Source organism: Haemorhous mexicanus, chromosome 7, assembly GCF_027477595.1.
Source record: "Haemorhous mexicanus isolate bHaeMex1 chromosome 7, bHaeMex1.pri, whole genome shotgun sequence".
Classification (NCBI taxonomy): Eukaryota; Metazoa; Chordata; class Aves; order Passeriformes; family Fringillidae; genus Haemorhous; species Haemorhous mexicanus.
The window spans coordinates 40256783-40277868 of NC_082347.1; the positions used below are offsets into that span (position 1 = coordinate 40256783).

General features: G+C 44.3%; 1 protein-coding gene across 3 annotated transcripts in view; it reads left to right on the plus strand.

Annotated features, from left to right (window-relative positions):
- DOCK1 (dedicator of cytokinesis 1) overlaps window positions 1–21086 on the plus strand; it is a 278288-nt gene that overhangs the window by 26921 nt on the left and 230281 nt on the right. Inside the window, exons 3-13 of one of the 3 annotated variants that reach the window (XM_059852216.1) lie at window positions 2854–2894; window positions 4833–4888; window positions 6859–6955; window positions 9907–10055; window positions 13124–13259; window positions 14033–14190; window positions 14884–14965; window positions 15633–15768; window positions 16078–16150; window positions 17893–18035; window positions 20175–20300. In XM_059852216.1, the coding sequence (XP_059708199.1) occupies window positions 2854–2894; window positions 4833–4888; window positions 6859–6955; window positions 9907–10055; window positions 13124–13259; window positions 14033–14190; window positions 14884–14965; window positions 15633–15768; window positions 16078–16150; window positions 17893–18035; window positions 20175–20300 (1197 nt within the window). The remainder of the gene's footprint in view (window positions 1–2853; window positions 2895–4832; window positions 4889–6858; window positions 6956–9906; window positions 10056–13123; window positions 13260–14032; window positions 14191–14883; window positions 14966–15632; window positions 15769–16077; window positions 16151–17892; window positions 18036–20174; window positions 20301–21086) is intronic. The other 2 variants (XM_059852217.1, XM_059852218.1) reach the window with 2 other exon arrangements.

Below are 21086 nucleotides of genomic sequence, written 5' to 3' on the forward strand. Positions count from 1 at the left end.
AGTTTCAGTCTTGGTGGAAACATCCCCTGTTTTTATGGGAGTGAGGGGATTGGAAATGAATGTACACATTTCATTATTAAATACTAAATTTGTGTTCTTCCAGGAACCAAAGTAAAGATGAAGCTACTTTCTAGACTAATTAATATTGAAAATTAATTTTTTTTTCTTTTAGGAAGTATTTTAGTTTATTTTTCAGTTAGAAAACTTTTTGTCCTTCTGATCTGAGCCTTAGAGGAAAAGCCAAACAGGAAAGCCATAGGAATTCCCAAATATCCTGCTCTGCAGGAGAGAAGGATTGCATTTTGTGGTAGATCCCCTAAACCCCAAGTATTTGCCACATTCTGGATTAATACTTTCCACATCTTTATTGTCTTAATTTTGTTTCTTGACGTTATTTGATGGACTGGGCAAATGGAACCATGTGATCAATAAATGTGGCTGATGAAGGGGCATTGCTGGGAAATGTAACAGAAAATCAACCTCTAGGCCAGGATTAATTGTTGAGCATCAATTAATTTCTGCTGTGAGAAGGGAGTTTGGCTTCCCAAATAGGGATTTTCACAGAGGTTAAACTTGATATTATGGGAAAGTTTAGGTTTTGTTGCAGGTTTTTTGTTTGTTTGTGAATGCAGTGGAGCTGTCAGAATGGATGCATTGTTTGAGGGTAACCACAGCAAATTCTTGAGTGTCTTTTGCAGCTTTGACAGACAGAAATATTTCATTGGTGTCTTAGTTGAGCATTTCCTTGGATGCACATCTCCAGCTGGTGGGTCCCAGATTTCTTCAGGGCAAGGTCTGATCTTGAACAGGTCCAGGGATGAGGAGTCCACAGCCTGTGCCAGGACATCACCTCCTTCCCAGGGAAAGAATTCCTGGAATCCCCCAATGCTTTGGGCTGCAAAGGACCTTAAATGCCACCCAGTGCCCCCCCTGCCGTGGCAGGGACACCTCCCACTGCCCCAGGCTGCTCCAACCCATGTCCAACCTGGCCTTGGGCACTGCCAGGGATCCAGGGGCAGCCCCAGCTGCTCTGGGAATTCTGTCCCATTCCTTCCTCACCCTCCCAGGGAACAATTCCTTCTCAAAATCCCATCTAAACCTACCCACTTTCAGCTTAAAGCCATTCCCTGTGTGCTGTCCCTCCATCCCTTGTCCCCAGTCCCTCTCCAGCTCTCCTGGAGCCCCTTCAGGCCCTGGAAGTGGTAGAAGTTGGGTTTTTGTTTGGGTTTTTCCCCCACTGAATCTGCATTGCCAAGAAAAATTCCTGGGAAATCCTTGCTCAGCTGGGGTCTCTGCAGAAGAGAGATGAGGACTTGGAAGGGCTCAGTCTCACATCCATGGTGAGCTCTGAGCTTTCCCTGGAGCCTTCTCCTCTCCAGGTGAGCCCCCCCCCCAGCTCTCCCATAATTTTGGGAAGTTGTTTAGAGATGGCTTCACCCTTTGAGTGGCCCTGTCCCCACCTGAGCCCCTTCTTGGGCAGCCCAGTGTCCCCAGGTGCACCAGGGGAGCTGCATGGGCACCCTGGGCTCCCTGCCCAGCTCCAGGTGGGCACCAGCCCCAGGCAGGAGCCTGGTGGGACCTGCCTGGCCACACCAGCAGCTCTGCAAGGAGCAGCAGTGCAGCCAGTTCTCCAAGGCAGGTTTTGGCTGCTCTCTTCTCCATGATCCTGGCAGCTCTGGCTGCAGAACTTCAGGAGGGAGAGGTTCATCCATGAGGAGCTGGGCTTTTATTGCACAGGATGTCCTGAGGCAGCACAGGAGGTGGGCTGGGAGAGGAAATAATGATTGTTTGTTCTCCAGGTTGTGCATCTGATCACAGTTCTGTTGTTCAGCAGTTTAAACTCCAGGACTTCAAAATGTTGCTTTATTCATCTGAAACTGTGGGAATTCAGTTTTTTTATTAGGATTGGAATCTGTGCCTGGGTTTCAGGCAGTGCAGTGAGCACAGGCCAAAAGGTTTTGCCTCCTTTGCACCTGGCCAAGGCTGGGAGTGCTGATTTCAGCAGCAGTTTGGTGTTCCTTGGGAAGCAGTGGGAATGTGGGATGTGAGCCTGTGGCAGCCTCTCTTGGGAGGTGAAGTGTGGTGGTTACAAATTTGAGATTTTTGAGGTGCACTAACCCAGCCCCAAGTGCTGCAGGGAGGAGGTGATGAATCCCTTGGGCTTGTGCTGCAGGAGGGCAGACTGAAAAATCCCCTTTAATTTGGATTTCTGGCTCCACATTGTGCATAATGAATTTATCAGCATGTGTTGGTTTCATGGAAGTTTCCCCTTGTTCCCAGGACTGGAACTGCAGTTTTTATTCCACATCTGCTTTGTGATCTCCCCATCCTCCCCTTGACAGGGATGCTGTGCTGTACAAACCCTTCTTTGCCAGGCTCAGTTTTCCAAAAGGGCTCCTTGCTTTTGTGTTTTGGTATGTGGCCCCTAAATTTCCAGGTATTCCTGTTTCCTGGTGAGATGGCTAACAGCTGAAGACTTGGATTTGTGGAATTTAAGTGGGTTTTGAAATGGAAGTAGCCTCTCAGTAAATTTTTGTCAAGTTAATGCTCTTAAGTTGGTTTTGTTTTGGTGAATTAGTAATTAAAATTAAATGCACAGCAATTAAACACATCATGTGAACCACCACCCCTGTCATTTACTTCTCTCCATTGTCACTCTGATTTTACGCTTTCCAGGATGACTTGTTTTATCCAGGATATTTAGTAAGCCTGTGGAAAATTGAAATTGAGGTGGGATGTGCAGGGCTGAAGCATGATGAGAAACCACCTCAGGGTGCTGCTGAGCTGGGGAGGAGCAGCTGGGAGGTGCCACAAATGAACTTTTTAATGCTTTTCCCCCTTTGTGTCTCCCAGGTTGGTACAGGGGTTATACACTACGGAAGAAATCCAAGAAGGTGAGTGTGGCCAGAGTGTGCTGCTCATTTTTCTCTTGCAGTGAGATGGGTTTGGCACTGGGGGTGTGGGTTTGGTGGAGCTGGGTCTCAGGTGTGCCCTGGTCCCTGCTGCTCTGTGTCCTCAGCCTCTGGTCAGTGGGAGTTTTCAAGTTAATAAAAACTGATTTTAGCAAGGCCTGAAAGATGAGTGGCATATCCAGCTCTGGGGTCCAAAGGGAGGATGTGGAGCTGCTGGAGAGAGCCCAGAGCAGGCCCAGGATGATCCCAGGGGTGGAACAGCTCTGCTGAGAGAGCTGGGGTTGTTCAGCCTGGAGAAGGGAAACTTTGAGGTGGCCTCAGTGTGGTCTTGCAGTGCCTGAAAGAGCTACAGGAAAGATGGAGGGAGACTTGGGACAAGGGGAGTGGCTTTAAGCTGAAGGAAGGGAGGCTTAGATGGGATCTTGGGAAGGAATTGTTCCCTGGGAGGGTGGGGAGGGGCTGGGATGGAATTCCTGGAATTGCCCCATGTTCTGATCTGGAAAGGACCTTGGGTCCCATCCAGTGCCACCCCTCCTATGGCAGGGACACCTTCCCCTGTCCCAGGTGCTCCCAGCCCCAGTGTCCAACCTTGGGCACTGCCAGGGATCCAGGGGCAGCCCCAGCTGCTGTGGAGAAGCCCCAGAGCAGCTGTGGTGCCCCTGGATCCCTGGCAGTGCCCAAGGCCAGGCTGGAGCACCCTGGGACAGGGGAAGGTGTCCCTGCCATGGCAGGGGTGGCACTGGATGGGATTTAAGGTCCCTTCCAAGCCAGGCTATTTTATATTCCTGTGATCCCAGTTTTTGCACTGTAAAGGTAAATCAGACAGTAACTCCTGATGTGCATCATCTTTTGTGTGTGCAGTAACTGCTGCACCAAACTTCTCCTCAGGGAAAAGCTCAGACCTTGATGTTCTCCTTGGTCTGTTCAGAGGCTGACAGTGCTCCTGTTAAATACTGAATTCCTGGAGAAATGCAGCTCCCTGGCCTTGGGAGTTTTCAGTTGTTCCTTTGGAGAGGGGAGGAGGCTCCTCCTGCACTGGAATTTCAGTGTGCACCAAGAGCTGCAGTCACAGCAGCTTTTCTGAGAGGAAACCACACAAATGCTGGTTGTGGCATCATGTTTTCTTTTTTGAGCCTTTTACTTCATAGTAGTAATTAAACAAAATTAAACTGCTTTTTTCACTGAAACACTGCAAATGCCATGTTTGCCTCCAAAGGTGTGTTTTTAGTTGCTTCCATGTCTGAAAGTACAGAGTTGAGTGGTTCATCCCACCCATTTTCTTACCAGGCCTGGGTTTTTAGTCTATTTTTGTACTTTGTCTTTTTTTTTTGATTTTTTTTTTTTTTTGTGTGAACACATTGAATTTCTTACAAACCATATTTCATGAACGTGCTTTTTGCAGTCTGAGAGGCAATTAGATGTTTTTCTTGCCTTAAATTAATTCCATGTGTTGCTGGATTTGGCTGCCACTAAATTTAGTGATTTTAAAATATTTTTAAACTGGGGTAAAAATTCACATGTCCATGCACTGTTTCCCCTGGTGGCTTTCCAAGAATTTCTATTAAGGCATTCCCAGATGATCAGAAAACTGAACTCCTGCATTGAAGGGCGAGATGGTGGAATTTCCTTTATCAGCTTGACTTGGATTATTTTTAAAATATTGTCCTTTTTCTGGCATCTTGATGAATTTAGAATATTTTTTCAGAGAAACTGTAAGGTTGCAATAACATCTTGAAAGGACAGGCAATGCAAAAATTCAATAGATATTAAATAAAGTCCCAAACACAACTCTTCTGATGTTTGAGGATGTGAATGGTTCTGCACACTGGCAGTGTTTTGGCATATTTTAGGTAATAAACACAGTCTGTTGTGTGCAGCTGGTTAAATAACACATTTTTTTCCTCTCCCTCCCTCTCCAAGGGCATATTCCCTGCCTCCTATATCCATCTTAAGGAAGCAATCGTTGAAGGCAAAGGGTAAGTTGGGTTTGAAAAGAACAAAACTCCTTTTTCCTGCTTTACCCACATCATTCCAATGCATTTCCAAGTAACTTACACTTGTTTCCAGGTAGTTTTCTGCCTCACTGAGAAGTTATTTTGTGTTTTTCCCGTTCCTTTCCCTGGTGTGTGCAGTGGTTTGAGCTGTATTTGTTGTTCAGCAGCTCTTCTGATCCTTTTGTACCAAATCAGCTTTGCTGGGCATGCAGGTAGAAGTCTCTAACATGGGTAGAAAAGTTGAGTTAAAAACCAGGAAAAAAAACCCAACCAAATCCAGAGGAAAAAGAAGGTGGAGTGAAATTAATAAATCATTACCCAGGTATGAAATGGACTGAAACAGGATTAAAATGTTTTATTCCTTTGTGCCTGATTTATTTTTATACTCTGTTAAATATGTAAATGATCAAACTACTAATCATGAGATTGCTGCATAATGACATCTTCCTTGCTGATTGCAAAACTGCCTTTAGTACTCTGCTTCTGCAATATTCAGAGATCTGGCTGGTGTTCCTCACCTTCATGGTACCTCACTTTGAAACAAATCATACAGAAACTTCGTGGGAAGGAATTGAATCCTTATTTTTTGTTGTGAGGCCAATATTTTGAAAAAAAAGAACAATTAAAGAGCAGTATGGTGGCCTTGCAGGTTGGGCTCAGCTGGTTTTATCTTGGTTGTTTCTTGCACAGTAAATCAGTCATGAATGTTATAGTGAGGTGTGCATTGATATCCTTGGGAGTGCACAAATGAGGAGAGGGTGGGAAAAATTCTCAAAGGTGTGGAGGGATGGGATGAGAGGGGATGGTCTTAAACTGAAGGATGGCAGGGATGGATGGGATATTGGGAATTAGGAATTGTTCCCTGGCAGGGTGGGCAGGCCCTGGCACAGGGTGCCCAGAGCAGCTGGGGCTGCCCCTGGATCCCTGGCAGTGCCCAAGGCCAGGCTGGACACTGGGGCTGGGAGCACCTGGGACAGGGGAAGGTGTCCCTGCCATGGCAGGGGAGAAAATGATGCCTCAGGTTTGGCTTTTCTATTTTTCACATTCTGTGCTGCTTTAGTGGGTGGGTCTGAGCTTCACATTATGGGATGGTGAGCTCTGTGCACAGAGCAGGGAGACAAAACAATTCCTGCTCCAGCTGGGCACCAAGGACAAATGAGCCAAATCCCAGCCCAGGAGCACAAACCCCGTGGGCTGGAGAGAGAAAAACAAGCAGGGTGGGAGTGCCTGGGCTAAAGCTGGGCTGGGACAATGAACTGCAAGGTGCAAATGGAGCAGAGCTGATCCCAGGGAGAGACCCCGTGCCCGGCCGTGCATTTTGGGGCCATTTTGGGTCATCTTGGGTGCAGCCCTGGCTGGGCTCTGGTGCTGCCCAAGGTGCATCCATGGAGGAGATCCTTGGAATCAATCCCTGCTTCATTCTGTAACTCTGTCCAGCCTCTTTTCTAGGGCAGCCCTCACAAGGCATCAGTTCAAGATCATCTTTGACCCCTCCCAACCTAAACCATTCCAGGATTCCATAATCTGAGCACATCCAAGTACCTTTTATGTGGTGTGGTTTTACTGGTGTGGCTGCAGTATCTGATAACATCTTAATTTTGCTTATAAATTTACAGCAAGTGATGCTAATTCCAACCACTTCTACTCAGTTCCCTTTGGAAATGAACAGTTCTTCCTCAGGAGTCATTCTAGATCAGGTGATTTAGATTGGATACCAGCATAAAAATTTCCACAGGAGAGGCTGCTCTGGGCAGTGGTGGTGTCACCATTCCTGCAACTGCTGAGAAACTGTGTGGGTGTGGCACTGGGGACATGGCTTAGTGCTGACCATGGTGGTGCTCAATGACCTTAAAGCTCCTTTCAACCTTAAAAGTTCTGTGCTGCTTCATTCCCACCGAAGCTGATGCTTAGTTCAGTTTTGGTTTTTTTTTTTTTTGACTCTTTCTCTTCAGCCAACATGAGACTGTGATCCCCAACGAGCTGCCCCTGATCCAGGAGGTCACCACCACGCTGAGGGAATGGTCCATCATCTGGAGACAGCTCTATGTGGTGAGGCCAGCTCAGGGAAACCTTCACCCTGGGAGGGTTTGATGGGAAAAGTGCTGGGAAAGGCACAGGAGAAGTGGGAAGGAACTGCCATTTCTGAAGGAATACTTAATGAATTTTTCCCTTCTGTTGTTGCTTCTAGAGGTTGCTTTCAGTGCTGAGAATCCATGTGGCACCATCTCTGCTGAAGCACAAATCTCAGGAGCTTTTTGTGCTTGTTAAAGCACATATCTCTTGCCTGTTTGCTCAAATCTCTTTATTTTCTTGTGCAGAATCAGGTTTATTTTAGAGTGCTACCTTGATCTAGCAATAGTTTGTTGAGCAGTTACAATCCCTTTTTTTGTGTAGGTTCTGTTATGTATACAAAACATACTATATATATATATATATATATATGAAAGCATAAAATATATATGAAAGCATAAAATATATATGAAAGCATAAAATATATATGAAAGCATAAAATATATATAAAAGCATATAATATATAACATATATTATGTAAACATATATATAAAACATATATTGTGTTTTTATATATAGTTTTATATATAACATATATAAAAGCATAATACATATATAAAACATACATGACATATATCTATATAACATATAATAGATATATGTTTTATTTTTAAGGTATATACAGATTTGGAGTTATTTAATGTGTAATTTTATTAAAGAAATGGTCTTCAGGCTGTTTCTTAAGGCTGTCAGTCTCTGTTATGAAATAATTGAGTATTGAGTGTTGAATTTGTGGGTGTAAACTGAAAGAAGGCTTTGTAAAATTATCAGTGTAGGCCTTTAACCTCTCAGTATGCCTTTACATAAAGTTGATTGTTCCCAAATTTTGACACCTTAATTTGCATACCTGTTTATTTTGATAAGCTAATGTTTCAACCACATAAGAATATGTTCTTAGGAGTTTGTAGTGATAATTACTGATAGTCTCTCAGATGGGGAGCTACAAAACCAGAGGTGGAAGTGCACATAAATAAGATCAAGGGTTCAAATTTCTATTTAAAAGTGCAGTTCAGATGTGAAGCAAGGCCTGCTGAGGGGTTTAAGGGACCTGGCCCACACTCGTGATGCTCTCATTGTGCAAGGTCACTGTAACAAGATAATGGGAACATGAAATTCCTTTATTTAAAGCAGGGTTTAATGCAGTCTCTGTTTCCCATAAATATGTTTGAAATCTTGTATCATAAAAGTGCAAGCTGTGTAATGAAGACACCGAGTGTAATGAAGACGTTTGTGCTGACTAATGTGGCTTTTAATCACAGCCATGAAAATAAAGATTAGGAGTAAGAGTGTAATGGAAGTGATGTAGTGTGGCAATATAGAAGATGAAGGATAATATCTTCTATGAAAAGAAGCAGATTATGTGTTAAACAGAGAGCTTTAAGGAGTTGGAATAGCAGGGAGTTTGTCAGGTGAGGAGCAGGGAAGGAGTAGAAATAAAGGAGGAGGAACAGAGGCTCAGGAGGGCACTGGGAACAGCTTTGCCCTTGGTTCCACTGCTGTGGAATCCCAGCATGGTTTGGGTTCTGAGGGACCTTACATGCCACCCAGTGCCACCCCCTGCCATGGGCAGGGACACCTTCCCCCATCCCAGGGTGCTCCAAGCCCCAGTGTCCAGCCTGGCCTTGGGCCCTTCCAGGCTGGGAAGTGGGGCTGGGGCTTGGAGCAGCTGGGACACTGGAATTGGTGGGTGGGACTGGCTTGGCTTTAAGGTCCCTCCAAAACCATTCCATTCCATGATTCTGTGTTAAACAAAACTTTAGCTCTTTGCTAATAACTTTGAGGCAGTCAGAGCAGGTTTGTTTTACTGGAAATAACTGGTTTTAGACTGGGCAGTCTGCAGGCCTGAGGGATGTTCCATGCTGTCCCTGTCTTGCATATCCAAACCCATTAAATGGCCACATTTATGCCTTGATTCAGTTTGTAATTTGTGTTCAAATCTTCAATGGATGTTGAGTATTTTGTTTGCAGAGAACAGGGGATGTGGAATGTTTCTCATCTCTCTGCTTTGTGATTCCCTGCAGCCTCAAAAATCAGGAACCTCTTCCCCATTTGGGTTGGTCTGTATTTAGCTCCCAGCCATATGTGCCTGTTGTGTCTTTCTCTGCTGCGTTAAAGAGCTTTTAATAATGAGTATTTTCTCTCTGTGGAGGTTCTCCCACTATAATCAAGCCAGCTTTGGATAATCTGAACAGACTGAAGTCTTTAAGTTTCACAGTTAGATATCCTTTTCCCAGAGTCTTGGAGTCATTTTGTTCTTTTCCTGCATCTTCTGCAGTTTTTCCTTTCTTTTTAAAATTTTTTTTCTTAAGTGGAGAATTTTATTGTAATTATTTAATTATTCCTAGCTCAGCTGAATGTTGCCAAGGAAAGTTTGTATATGCTGCTGGCAGTATTTAATATCCACAGTTCCAGGCTTTATAAACACTTGAGTTATTTCACTTCCTATCAAGTTTAGGTCTTTCCTGGTGTTTCACTGTCCTTTAAAAGTTACCTGTGGACTTGTATGGCACTGATGTGCCCAGAGAGGGATTTTCAAGTGTTGTTGTGGAGGTTTAAGCAGGGAGAGAAAGGATTCTCCCCCCTCTGTTGCAGCCTTTTGCTGTTAAAATGAACCATTTTCAGTCCTGCTCTGCTCAGTGCAGAGGGTCACTGAACAAAGCTACCCTGGGAATCAATAAAAGGACATTTCCCTTGGATGCCTGCATGACCCAAGTTTTAAGATACCACAAACCCAACCATTTACACCTCTTTAGCTCCTTAAAGCTGAGTGCAGCACTCGGAATATTCAGTGTTCTGTGCTGGAGGAAGTTAGGCTCCTGTTCCAGAGCTGCTGCAGACTTACCCTTTGAATTCCTGTTGGTAATTGCAATTTATCCTGTGTGTGCCCAACCTTCAAACCTGATTTCTCCCCCATGTTTCCCCCACCACAGCAGGACAACAGGGAGATGTTCCGCAGCGTCCGGCACATGATTTACGACCTGATCGAGTGGAGATCCCAAATCCTCTCTGGGACCCTGCCCCAAGACGAGCTCAAGGAGCTGAAAAAGAAAGTGACTGCCAAAATTGATTATGGCAACAGGTTTGTGCACAGCATTTCCCAAGTTTTTCTGCCTGAATCCAGATCACCCTGTGTAAGACACATCAGCTGTCAGGGAGTTCTTGGAGGATTCTTTTTTTTCCCCCTGGAGCTGTAGATGAAATATTTGTGTATTCACACTTCTGTTACAGCAAGATAAAGATTGAAGTTGAGGCAGCATCTTTAAAGTGTAATATGTAAAGTGGAATCCATCTCTCTCTCTTGATGGTATCATCAATTTGACAGTGCTATGAAGCTGTAATTTTTTCAGGCCAATTCAAAAGTGCAAGTATTGCCTGCCTTGAAAATAGAATTTTAAACTCCACTTGCTTCTGTGGCACAGTTGTCACCCTCTGAGCACCACCAGCTGCCTGTGCCCTCGAGTCACTCAGCTGTAATGTGATGTTGAAGGATTTGGCTCAGAAGCACCATTTAGCTCTTGGTTCCTCTCCTCCCACAGCAGCCAGCTGGTGGCACGAGATGAGCAGGGAGATTTCATAAAAGAAAGGAGCTCTTTAGCACAAGAGAGTGGAAGTTGGGAAGGAAATACTGCCCCAAAAAAGAGTGCAGGTTGCATGTGTTGGATATTTCAGTGATTCAGATGTATTCTCTCCCCAGATGGTTGGCTGGGTTTAAAGACATTTTAATTTCTGTAAATACAAGTTTTAGATTATAACTTGTCTGTACAATTATGATTTTGCATTTTGATCAAAAATAAGGGATCAAATCTTACTGCTCATCATTGGAAGCAGTGTTTTGAATACTGGGAGACAAAACATGTTGTAGTGCTCCCTTCAGTCCTGCCTGTTGTGTGGGATTCTCTTGTCCTGCACACCTGGGGAGTGAGAAAGTTTGCACCAACCCAGTCTTTCAATGCTTTGTGATGGAAATATCTCACCATATTTCATTTATTTTTGTTAATTCCTTAAGAACTGCCATTCTTACAGTATTTCTGCTCGTGTACTTTATCAGCAAAAGCTGTGATTAAAAAAAAAAGAAATTAAAAGAATAATCATTAACTGCATTCAGTCAGTAATTATCATTTGTAGTCTGAGGTATGGACAGTGGCACCTCTGCAGACAATTACCCAGATGTTGTGGGGATGATTTGTTTGGCTACTGGATTTCACCATCTGCCCAAGGAGTTGGTAGAAGTTGCTCTGAATAACCTCCAGATGCTCAGCCTTCAAATCCAGTGGAACATCTTGTGCTGTGCTTTGTATTTGTAATGTTCTGATGGACTAATTAAGTGATCAGAAGGTTCTCTGGGGAGTGCAGGAGGGAGGTGAATGTGAACTTCTGAGTAAATGCTCACCACTGAAAGATAGCATATGTTCCTAATAAAACCCTAAACCCTTCACTTGTGCCTAAAAGGAACATGAGTGGGGATTTTAGGATCCAGACAGAATGAATTCATTATCTGCTTTATAAATACTGGGTCACCTTTGAGGCCCCAGCCCAGATAATTCTAAATGTTTTCTGTCCTAATCATGTCCTAACCTTTCCTGACTTGTGAAACACTGATTTGTAAATAAGTTTTTTTTCCTTCTGTAAATACAGACAGAAGTTTTGCAGCATATTGTCAGAATAACTGTGGAAGCAAAGATGGCCTTAGGAATCTGTATTTTTAATATCTTTCTGAAATTGGGTCAGGTAATTTTGTTGTGAAAATGCCTTTTTTTTTTTGTTCTGTTGCAAATATCTGTAACTGGGACACTTATTAAAAAAAAAAATCAGATTTTTTTCCCAAGCATCATTTGCATGTTAAAGACTAAAACAAAGGAATCAAAGGAGGGTTTGCTTTGACTCCTTTGACAGCCTGTGCAAACACTGGTGTGTTGTAGTCTGGGTTATGAGACTTTGCCTGAGTTTCTGAGCTTTTCCCCTGGCCCAGGCAGCTTCTCCCATGGAAGGGCTCTGACAGTTGCAGTGCTCTGTGGGTGTTTCTCCTGCTGTGGCTGCTGTCCAGGGAACAGTAGTAGGGAGGAAGAAAACAACTTTGGCTGCTTTTCTGTTTGCTTTCAGTGATGAAACCATTTTCTCACCAGAAAATTCATCTGGGAGTGAGATGTTCTGGGGATGCTGGAGGGTTTTGTGGTGGCTGGGTCCAGCTCCAGAGCAGAGTTTAAAAATCTGCTGCCTCCACCCTGCAGCTTGAGTGATCTTTGTGTCCCCTGCAATTAATGCAGTGCAGTTAATTGGGAGGGTTTGGGGTTTGGGGGTTGACCCCACTCAAGGGTTTAACACTTCCAGGGGTGAGGAGGAATCCTCCAAATCCATGGAAATACCTCTGTGTGCCACAGCTCCTGTTTCCAAGTCCTTGCAGGTTGTGCCCAGATGGAATTTACTTTCAGATAAATCATGAACCCCTGGGTGATTTATCAGGCACAGCAAATTTGATTTAAGCTCGTGGATCAAACATATTTCAGCTCTAAAGTTAGAGCAGCTCCACTGGGAGAGCTGACCACGGAGTTAGAAGGAAATAAGGACACATTTGTTGGGGTGGAGGTGCCAAGGGCAGTCTTAGGGAAGGGACCTGATTTTGTAACCCTTGGTACTGCTGGAAAACGTGGAGAAAAGTGGAAGGTTTTTCCTGAGCCTGGATTTGATTGTGGCAGAAAGCTTCCTCTCTGCAGAAGGTAATTATGGATGTTAACACCCTGCTGGTAGAGATCTGGCTTCTGCTTTAAAAAAGGAAACAACTTCTGCCTCGTCTTGTGGGGTGTGGGTAAAACATGAATGGGGAGTGGGAGACATGAGCTGTGTGTGGTGGGACCTGGTGTTCAGGCTGTTGGGTAAATCAGAGGAGGAGACCAAGTCTCTGGCAAATTTATTTGTTTAGGAAGTTGCTTCCCCAGCTGTTGAGCTGTTTCATTTCCATCCCTTCTCCCTGTGCTCTGGGAATAAGTGGCTTGGATCCCCAGGTTGCTGACATGTTAAATTGCATTATCACATCTCAGATAATTTCTTTTCCATCCCGTGTCAGGTGTGCAAGTTGAACATTTGGCAGGTGCTTTTTAGGCATTCCTTTCAGCACTGTTAATCCACAGACACACTTTCTGTCTTGTTTAGGATTCTGGATTTAGATCTGGTGGTTCGAGATGAAGATGGCAACATTTTGGACCCAGAGCAGAGCAGCACCATCAGCCTTTTCAGAGCCCATGAAATAGCTTCCAAGCAAGTGGAGGAGAGGCTGCAGGAGGAAAAAGTGAGAGACTCTGTGGCTTTTCCCTGGGAAACATGAGGCTGTGAACTAATTGGATGACTGTTATTTTTAGCATTGGTAATGAGGGATTTGATGTGTTTATGGAGAATTATGAGGCTTAAAAATTTTGGAAGAAGTTTTGTCTTAGGCTGGGTGTTTTTTTTCATCCTTTAAAAGCTTTAGTAGAATTTATGGTTCAGACCTGCATAAATAAATCAGCTGCATTTGTAGGTTAATATCAGATGTGCATGTGGGAGGTTTGTAAGTGAGGTTGTCATCAGAGTTTCTATTTGAGAATCACAAAGACTAAAATCCTCATTCTGGTGTGGTTTCTTTATGCCAATCCTAAAAACTTGTTGTTGAAATAAAAGAGGCAGATTTAAAGCCCTTCTCAGTCTTGAATTGTCAGCACCTTTGCAGTTCAGAATCCTTATTTTTAAAAGGAAGAACTTTTCTGTTTCTTTTTATTGTGTGTTGCTGGATTTTTTTCAGGTATGTTTGAGGCTCTATTTCTTCTCCATTTGTTTCTCTCTACTTAATAAGTGAAGACATCTTTTCTTCCTTTTTCTCTTCTTTTTTATTTTAACTTTTTCCTTATGGTGCAGCACTTCAAGGCAGATCCAGAAAATCTGTCTGTCATAAAACTTAACAGAAAAAAGATCACAGGAGCAGACACTCAGTGGAAAGCTCCTCTTCTTTCTGGAAGGTTTTAGGAAAGTTTTACAGCAGTTGGATGTCTCTTAGGCTAAGTTAAACTTTTTGTTCTTCAATTGCAGTCTCAGAAGCAGAATATTGACATCAACAGACAAGCCAAGTTTGCTGCCACTCCTTCATTTGCTTTGTTTGTAAATTTAAAAAACGTCGTGTGTAAAATAGGAGAAGATGCTGAAGTCCTGATGTCTCTGTATGACCCCCTGGAATCCAAATTCATCAGGTCAGGGCCATTTTTATCTGTGCTCACTTAGGGGTGGTGCTGAGGGACTTCTGGGGCTTAGCAAAGTCACATTTCTGTGAAAGGCACAGGCAGATCCCTTCACTTGGGGCATGTTTCAGGGTTGTGCTGTGCTTGTGGTTCCCCAAGAGCAGATGGAAATTGAGAGTGGAACACACCTGCAAGGGCTGTGCCCTTGCTGAGCTGCAGAATTCCCACACTTGCTTGCTGAGGAGCTGCTTTCTTGATGAAAATTGTGTGCACTAAGGGAAATGCCAGCTCCCTGCTCAATATTTGTTTCCTTAGGGTAAGGAAATTGGGTTGAAAAGTCTCCTGTGAATTCTGAAGTTGATTTTATCAGCTTAAGTTAAAGGGCATTCAATGATAGGGTGTGGGGGAATGGCTTAGAGCTGAAAGAGGGTAGATTGAGATGGGATATTAGGAAGAAATCCTTTCCTGGGAGGGTGGTGAGGCACTGGCAGGGGTTTCCCAGAGAGGTTGTGGACTCTCAGTCCCTGGCAGTGTCCAAGGCCAGGTTGGACAGGGCTTGGAGGACCCTGGGGCAGTGGAAGGTGTCCCTGCCCATGGCAGGGGTGGAACAAGATGATCTTCATGATCCCTTCCAGCCCAAAGCATCCTGTGGTTCTGTTGCTCTGTGATTTAAACAAAAATTCTTCAAATTGTTGTTCTTTTCAGTGAGAACTACCTGGTGAGGTGGTCGAGCTGTGGCCTCCCCAAGGACATTGACAGGCTGCACAACCTGCGGGCCGTGTTCACCGTGAGTGTGCCACCCTGGGGTGGGGGCAGCTGGGTGGGAGCAGCCTGGGGCACCTCTGCAGGGGGAAACAGGGCTGGGGAGAGCCTGGAGGGCAAGGGATGGAGTGACAGGAAAAGGGGAAATGGCTCCCACTGCCAGAGGGATAGGTGGGATTTTGGGAAGGAATTGTTCCCTGGGAGGGTGGGCAGGCCCTGGCACAGGGTGCCCAGAGCAGCTGGGGCTGCCTCTGGGTTCCTGGAAGTGTCCAAGGCCAGGCTGGAGCAGCCTGGGATGGTGGAAGGTGTCCCTGCTCGTTGCTGGGGTGGGAACAAGATGATTTTGAAGGTCCCTTCCAACCCAAACCATTCCACGAATCTTTGCTGCCAGAAGCTTGCATGAGACATTTCTCCTAAGTGGCTGCTGAATGTTCTCAACACCTGGGAAAAACCAAAGTGCATTTTTGAACTTTTAACTTACTAGAAATGGTTTGACCTCCTAAGGAATTAATTTGCACAGAACTCCAGTAAGGTGTTGAAGTACTGTTACAAAAGCTGCTTTGCTTTGAGAGCACTTTTTGTTAGAGGTTTGCACAGCAGAGGCAAATTCTGAGCAGCAAAGCCTCTGCCTGCTGAAATGGAACTTGAAATTCAGCTTTGAGAAAGCAGCCTGATGTCACTGCTGTTTGTAGGACCTGGGCAGCAAGGACCTGAAGAGGGAGAAGATCAGTTTTGTGTGTCAGATCGTGCGCGTGGGCAGGATGGAGCTGCGGGACAACAACACCAGGAAGCTGACGTCGGGGCTGCGCAGACCCTTCGGGGTGGCAGGTACCTCTGGGGTGAATCCCCCATCTCCTCTTCAGCTCCTCCATGGAGGTCGGGTGGTGGAACTGCTGTGGGGTTGTATAAACTCAGAGTGGTTCAAATCCCATCAGACTGGCTGCTCTGTCCTGTACCCAGCAGGGTTTGTGTAGCTGAGATTCCCAAGCTCATTTGCACTGTGTTCCATAGACAAGTCTGGAATTCCACAGTTGATAATTCCACCCCTCTTCTGAGTCACTGTGGCTTCAGTTCCTCGGGGGTTTCCCTCTTCCCACGTTGCTGAGTTCACTCAGTGCCCTTGGTTTGTCTTTGCAGTGATGGATGTTACTGACATCATTCACGGGAAGGTTGATGATGAGGACAAGCAGCACTTCATCCCCTTCCAGCCGTAAGTAGGGAGCAGCTGCAGGAACAAGCAGGAGTCAGAAAAACAAGATTTAAACTTTGATTTTTTAAAAAAGTTAATATTTGAAGCTAATTTATTTCCATGGGATATTTTCTCTTCAGTAATATTGTTAATTTATCTTTTCTGCTAATTTGCCATTGGCTGCAACAGTGATATCACCAGAAACTTTAGGGGTTTTGGAGTTTAAAACATCCATTCCCAGTTTTGCAGTCTTGTTTTCTCTTTGTTTCAAGATGTCAGGGGGAGAATGTATAAGAGGTGAAGTGCTTACAGTAAGTTCACTGCTGGTTTAGCTGTGCCTGAGATCAATAGAAATCATGTCCCATCCATAAATCCCAAGTTTTTACTTCCGTGAAGTGAGGAAAGCTAGAAGGGATAAGACAAATAAATTTACATGAAGTAAATAAATAAATTAATAATAAATAATAAATTTACATGGATGCTTAGTTCTCCCATTGCTGGACTGCCATCTGTTCCAAAAGGCAAAACATAGTTATGGGAGCTAAATTCCTTGATTAATGCACTAATGGATATTCAGATGGGCTTTTAATAATATTTTTAAAAAAAATCTTGACATAATAAAAACATAAATTAATGTTATGTTTTGAGAAATAGACGTAATTCAGGAAGCCCTTGTGGTTTGAAGGTGTAGGGCTGGTGCAGGCCCTGCAGGGATAGGGGCTGTTAATGACAAAATCAAAGTACAATTCCATTTTTCAAGGAAAATGGGGTTTGGGGAAGAGAAAGATATGTTTATTGTGTGGCAAACAACAGCAAAGTTATTTTTTAGCCAGTGTGGAAGTATGCAATGAAAATGAACCTTTCAGAGGGGGTGCTAATGGAACATCCAGTTTTCTGCTCCATTAGCACTGATTCATTTTTCCTGTTACATATACACAGAGCTTTAAAAAGATGCACAATGTGATTTTTCTTTTTCCCCTGTAATAAATGAGAACATTCTCCTGAAAAAGTCTATCCCAAAGGACATGAATAAGGTGGAAACCAAGGCAGGGCGAACGCTGGTGCTGTTATTTCCAACATAGACTTGGGCTGTGTATATGAGGCACATTTTTCTCCTCATCCCATGCTTTGTTTCTGTTGTACCACATGCAATTCTGTTTTCATATCTTTGTTTGTATTCATTCACTGGCCACCAGCACAATGGCTGTCAAAAGCACTTGGCAAGATTTACTTCAGTGCCACCTAATGCTGCTGTTTATTTATCGTTCCCATCTTCTCATTTGTTCACTGAGTTGGGTTGTCTGCTCTTCTCCTCCTTTTCCCTGTGAGATTGGTGGGAGCTTTTCCTTCAGGCACTCCACCTGTGGAATGACAGAGGTGACCCTGGAGGTGAGCAGGGCCAGTCTGCTATGAATATATCTCTATTTCAATATTTATAGAAAAGAGAGCTGCCTGTGTGGGTTTTCACTGAGTAGCTGGGGACTCCCAGTGGGAGAGCTCCCCCTGCTCCCTGAGGACTGTCCCTGTCCCAGAGGGAGCAGAGCCCTCACAGGTGTGCTGGACTCTCTGTGGTAGATCAGCGTTCTTCTGATTAATGATCTCCCTCTGTCTTTCTTGTTACCTTTCCTGTCCTCTGTCCTGCGTTGACTAATAAATACTCTGTCACAACTATGATACGATCTTTTGTGTTCCCTTGTCACTGTGACTTCTGGTTTTCTGTGCCCCTTTGTCTCCTGGTGTTGGTCGTCATGTGCATCCTCCAGGCTAGCGTTGGATGACGCCATTCGACACAAGCAGCTGAACATATCATCCCGTTTTTCACCCAGGGTGGCAGGGGAGAATGATTTCCTGCAGACTGTTATAAACAAAGTGATTGCTGCTAAAGAAGTCAACCACAAGGGTCAGGGTAGGTACTGCTCTTTCTGTGCACCTCGATTTGCTTCGTCTCGTGGTGGATTTGATTTTGGGATCAAAAATTGTTTTGGATGGTTTTGTGCCTCCTTTCCCCATTCCTCCGGGCTCAGCCTGCTCTTCCCCCTTTCCCATAATTATTCCCCTGCCCAGTGTGGACTCTGCATGTTGTAGCATTGTTCAGCTCTTGGATGTGTTTATATTTCTCTGGAGTGGATCCAGGGGAGGCCACCAAGGTGATCGAGGGTCTGAACATCCCTGATGAGCAGGGCCTGGTTACTCTGGGGAGAGGAGACTGAGAGGGAATCTTATTATTCCATGTAAATACATCCAGAGGGTGTCAGGGGATGGGGCCAGACTCTTTTCAGTGGCTCCCCATTGACAGGATAAACTAAAACACACCAAGTTCCATGAGGAAGAACAACTTCCCATGGAGGGTGGCAGAGCTCTGGAACAGCTGCCCAGGGAGGGTGTGGAGTTTCCCTTTGTGCAGACATTCCTGACCCACCTGAACATGTTCCTGTGTCACCTGCTCCCCTTGGCAGGACTGGATGATCTCCAGAGGTCCCTTCCACCCCCACCTGTCCCATGACAGATCCTCTGCTGGAGGTGATGACTCAAGGACTCACCTCTTGTGCCCCTGAGCTCTGGATTTCTACCTCTCCATGCTGAAGGAAGGGATATTCCCTTCCTTCTCTTCCTTTCCCATATTTTTGCTCTCTGCAGCTGCACGTGGGACATTTTACTCCCTCCCCAGGAGACCTGAGCTGGCAGGAGGTGAGGAGGGAGCCAGAGCCAGGCAACCCCTCTGAAACCTTCCCTGGAACCTTCTCTAGGCCACTGCCCTGGGCTGTTTTATTTTTGTGTCTGATCCCAAGGTCATGATGTGTCTGTGCCCAGTTGTTCCTTTGCTGGCTTTAATGTTTTCTGGAATTCTGGATTAATGTGGGGTTGTGCTGTGATTCATACAGAGTTTCCACCAAACACTCTGAATATCTGTATCACTCCATATCTGACCAACCCCCAAGAAAAGTTCACACTTTCCTCTGATTTTTTCACTAATCAATAGCAAACAAAACTTTACCTAAACCACCTTTTTAGATTCTCCTTTAGCTGATGAGGAAAAGTTTTATCTGCTTCCTCTCCTTGTTTTCACCTTTGGCCAGTGTGTATCCCACAGGAGGAAACATTTCAGTGTCTTTGATTCATTTCCCTGAAAAAGAGTGCCCAAGCAGACAGAACAAGGATCAGGAGTTGTTCTGAGCCACTCAGGGCAGGTACAGTTGCAGCTCAGTGAAGTAGCAGCTGTCAGAGCCATCCCTGGCAGCAGATCAGCCCAGAAGCTCTTACAGAGATACCATGGAAAAGAGAAGCTGCCAAGTGTACACAGAATGAATGTACAGTTAATTCTCTAACAGGGTAACCCACAATTTATTTCGTGGATGAATATTTTTGGGGTGTTTTTCATAGCTTTTAATTTTAGGATTTTCTTCTGCAAATTGCTGCTGTGATTATTTTGTGCTTAAACTTGATTGCCAGCCACTTCACCAAGTGGAGGCTTCTTTGGGCTGTGTTTCTTTTTTATTTTTATGGGGTTTTTTTCACTTTGGCATCTTTCTTTCTCCTGTAACAAATGTGCCTGATGTTAGTTGGCAAGCAGCAGCTTTTTAGTGGCTTCTTCTGCTGCTGAGCAGAAAAATATCAGCTGTGTGAAGCTGCTGCTGTAGATCTGTGTGCTCAGAGCAGTAAAAACAGCTTATGGGGTGGTGATCAATCAGTTCGGGGCGTGGATCTGCTGGTATTGCTTGCTTGGAGTCCTTGGGTCTCTCCATGCAAATCATCCTTGCTCCTTCTCTTTTTTCCCATGGAAGATAAACATCTCATTACAAAGAACATGGAACATAACCAGAAATAATTCTGTGTGCTGTACTCATATTTTTGTGTGAAGTGATGAGATCTGTTGAGTGTTTGAAAATATTTTCTATTATTTTTTTAGTAAAGGAAGATCAGTTATCTTAATGCACCTAATTATTGTAATGTTTTTACAATTTTCAAGTTGTAAAAAGAAGTCTTCAGTACGTAGGAATAAATCCCAGCTGTTTCATAATTGTGGTTTTTTTTTTTTACACAACAGGTCTGTGGGTGACTTTGAAACTTCTTCCAGGAGATATCCATCAGATTAGGAAAGAGTTTCCACACTTAGTGGACAGGTCAACAGCAGTGGCTCGGAAAATGGGCTTTCCTGAGATTATCATGCCAGGTAAGGCACTCAATTAATGCTGCTTTGTTATATTTTAACCTGCTTTAAATATCTGTATGTGTGGGAGGTTTTGGAAAAAAAAATAATTAATGATGAATTTAAGGTATGGTATGCATTAAAAATATAATCAAAAGTTAAAAAAAAATTAAAAATAAATGTAAATACTTTGGTAATACCAGCATCAATAAATAAAGCTCCCACCACCATCAAGAAGACAGGAAATCCCAGTGAGAGTGGAAATTCTCCCTTTTTTTTTTCCCAGTTAAAAAGAATGTACACAAAGTGCACACTTAGTATTATCCCCATAGCAAGGGCATATGTAAAACTTCTCTGCTGTGCTGAATCCAAAGCAGATTTTTGAGGCACAGGCTTGATTTAGAGATAGCAGCTCTCTTAGGGTTTGTACCAGATCTGGAGAATGCATTTGAAAGAGAGCCACAGCATTTTTTAAAAATACATGTATTCTGTGCATGTTCAGTTCAGGTGTTTACAAAAACAAAAAACAAACCAAAAGCCATGAAAACCAACCCCAAAACATGGTGCTTCTCAAAATAAAAACTGCCATGAGCAAGAGCAGAGCCTGCAGTGTCCTTTGCAGGTTGATGGGCTCTGGGGGGTCCATGAGATGTTTCCAGAGCCCACCCCAGTTCCAGGTCCCTCTGTGGCTGCTGACAGATGTCTCTCAGATGTTTTACAGTCTCTTCTACAAGTGGGAGTGCCTCAGCACCTCGTTTGCATCCTGTGCTGGCTCGTAAAATTATTGGAAATCCCTTGTTTCCCCTGCTC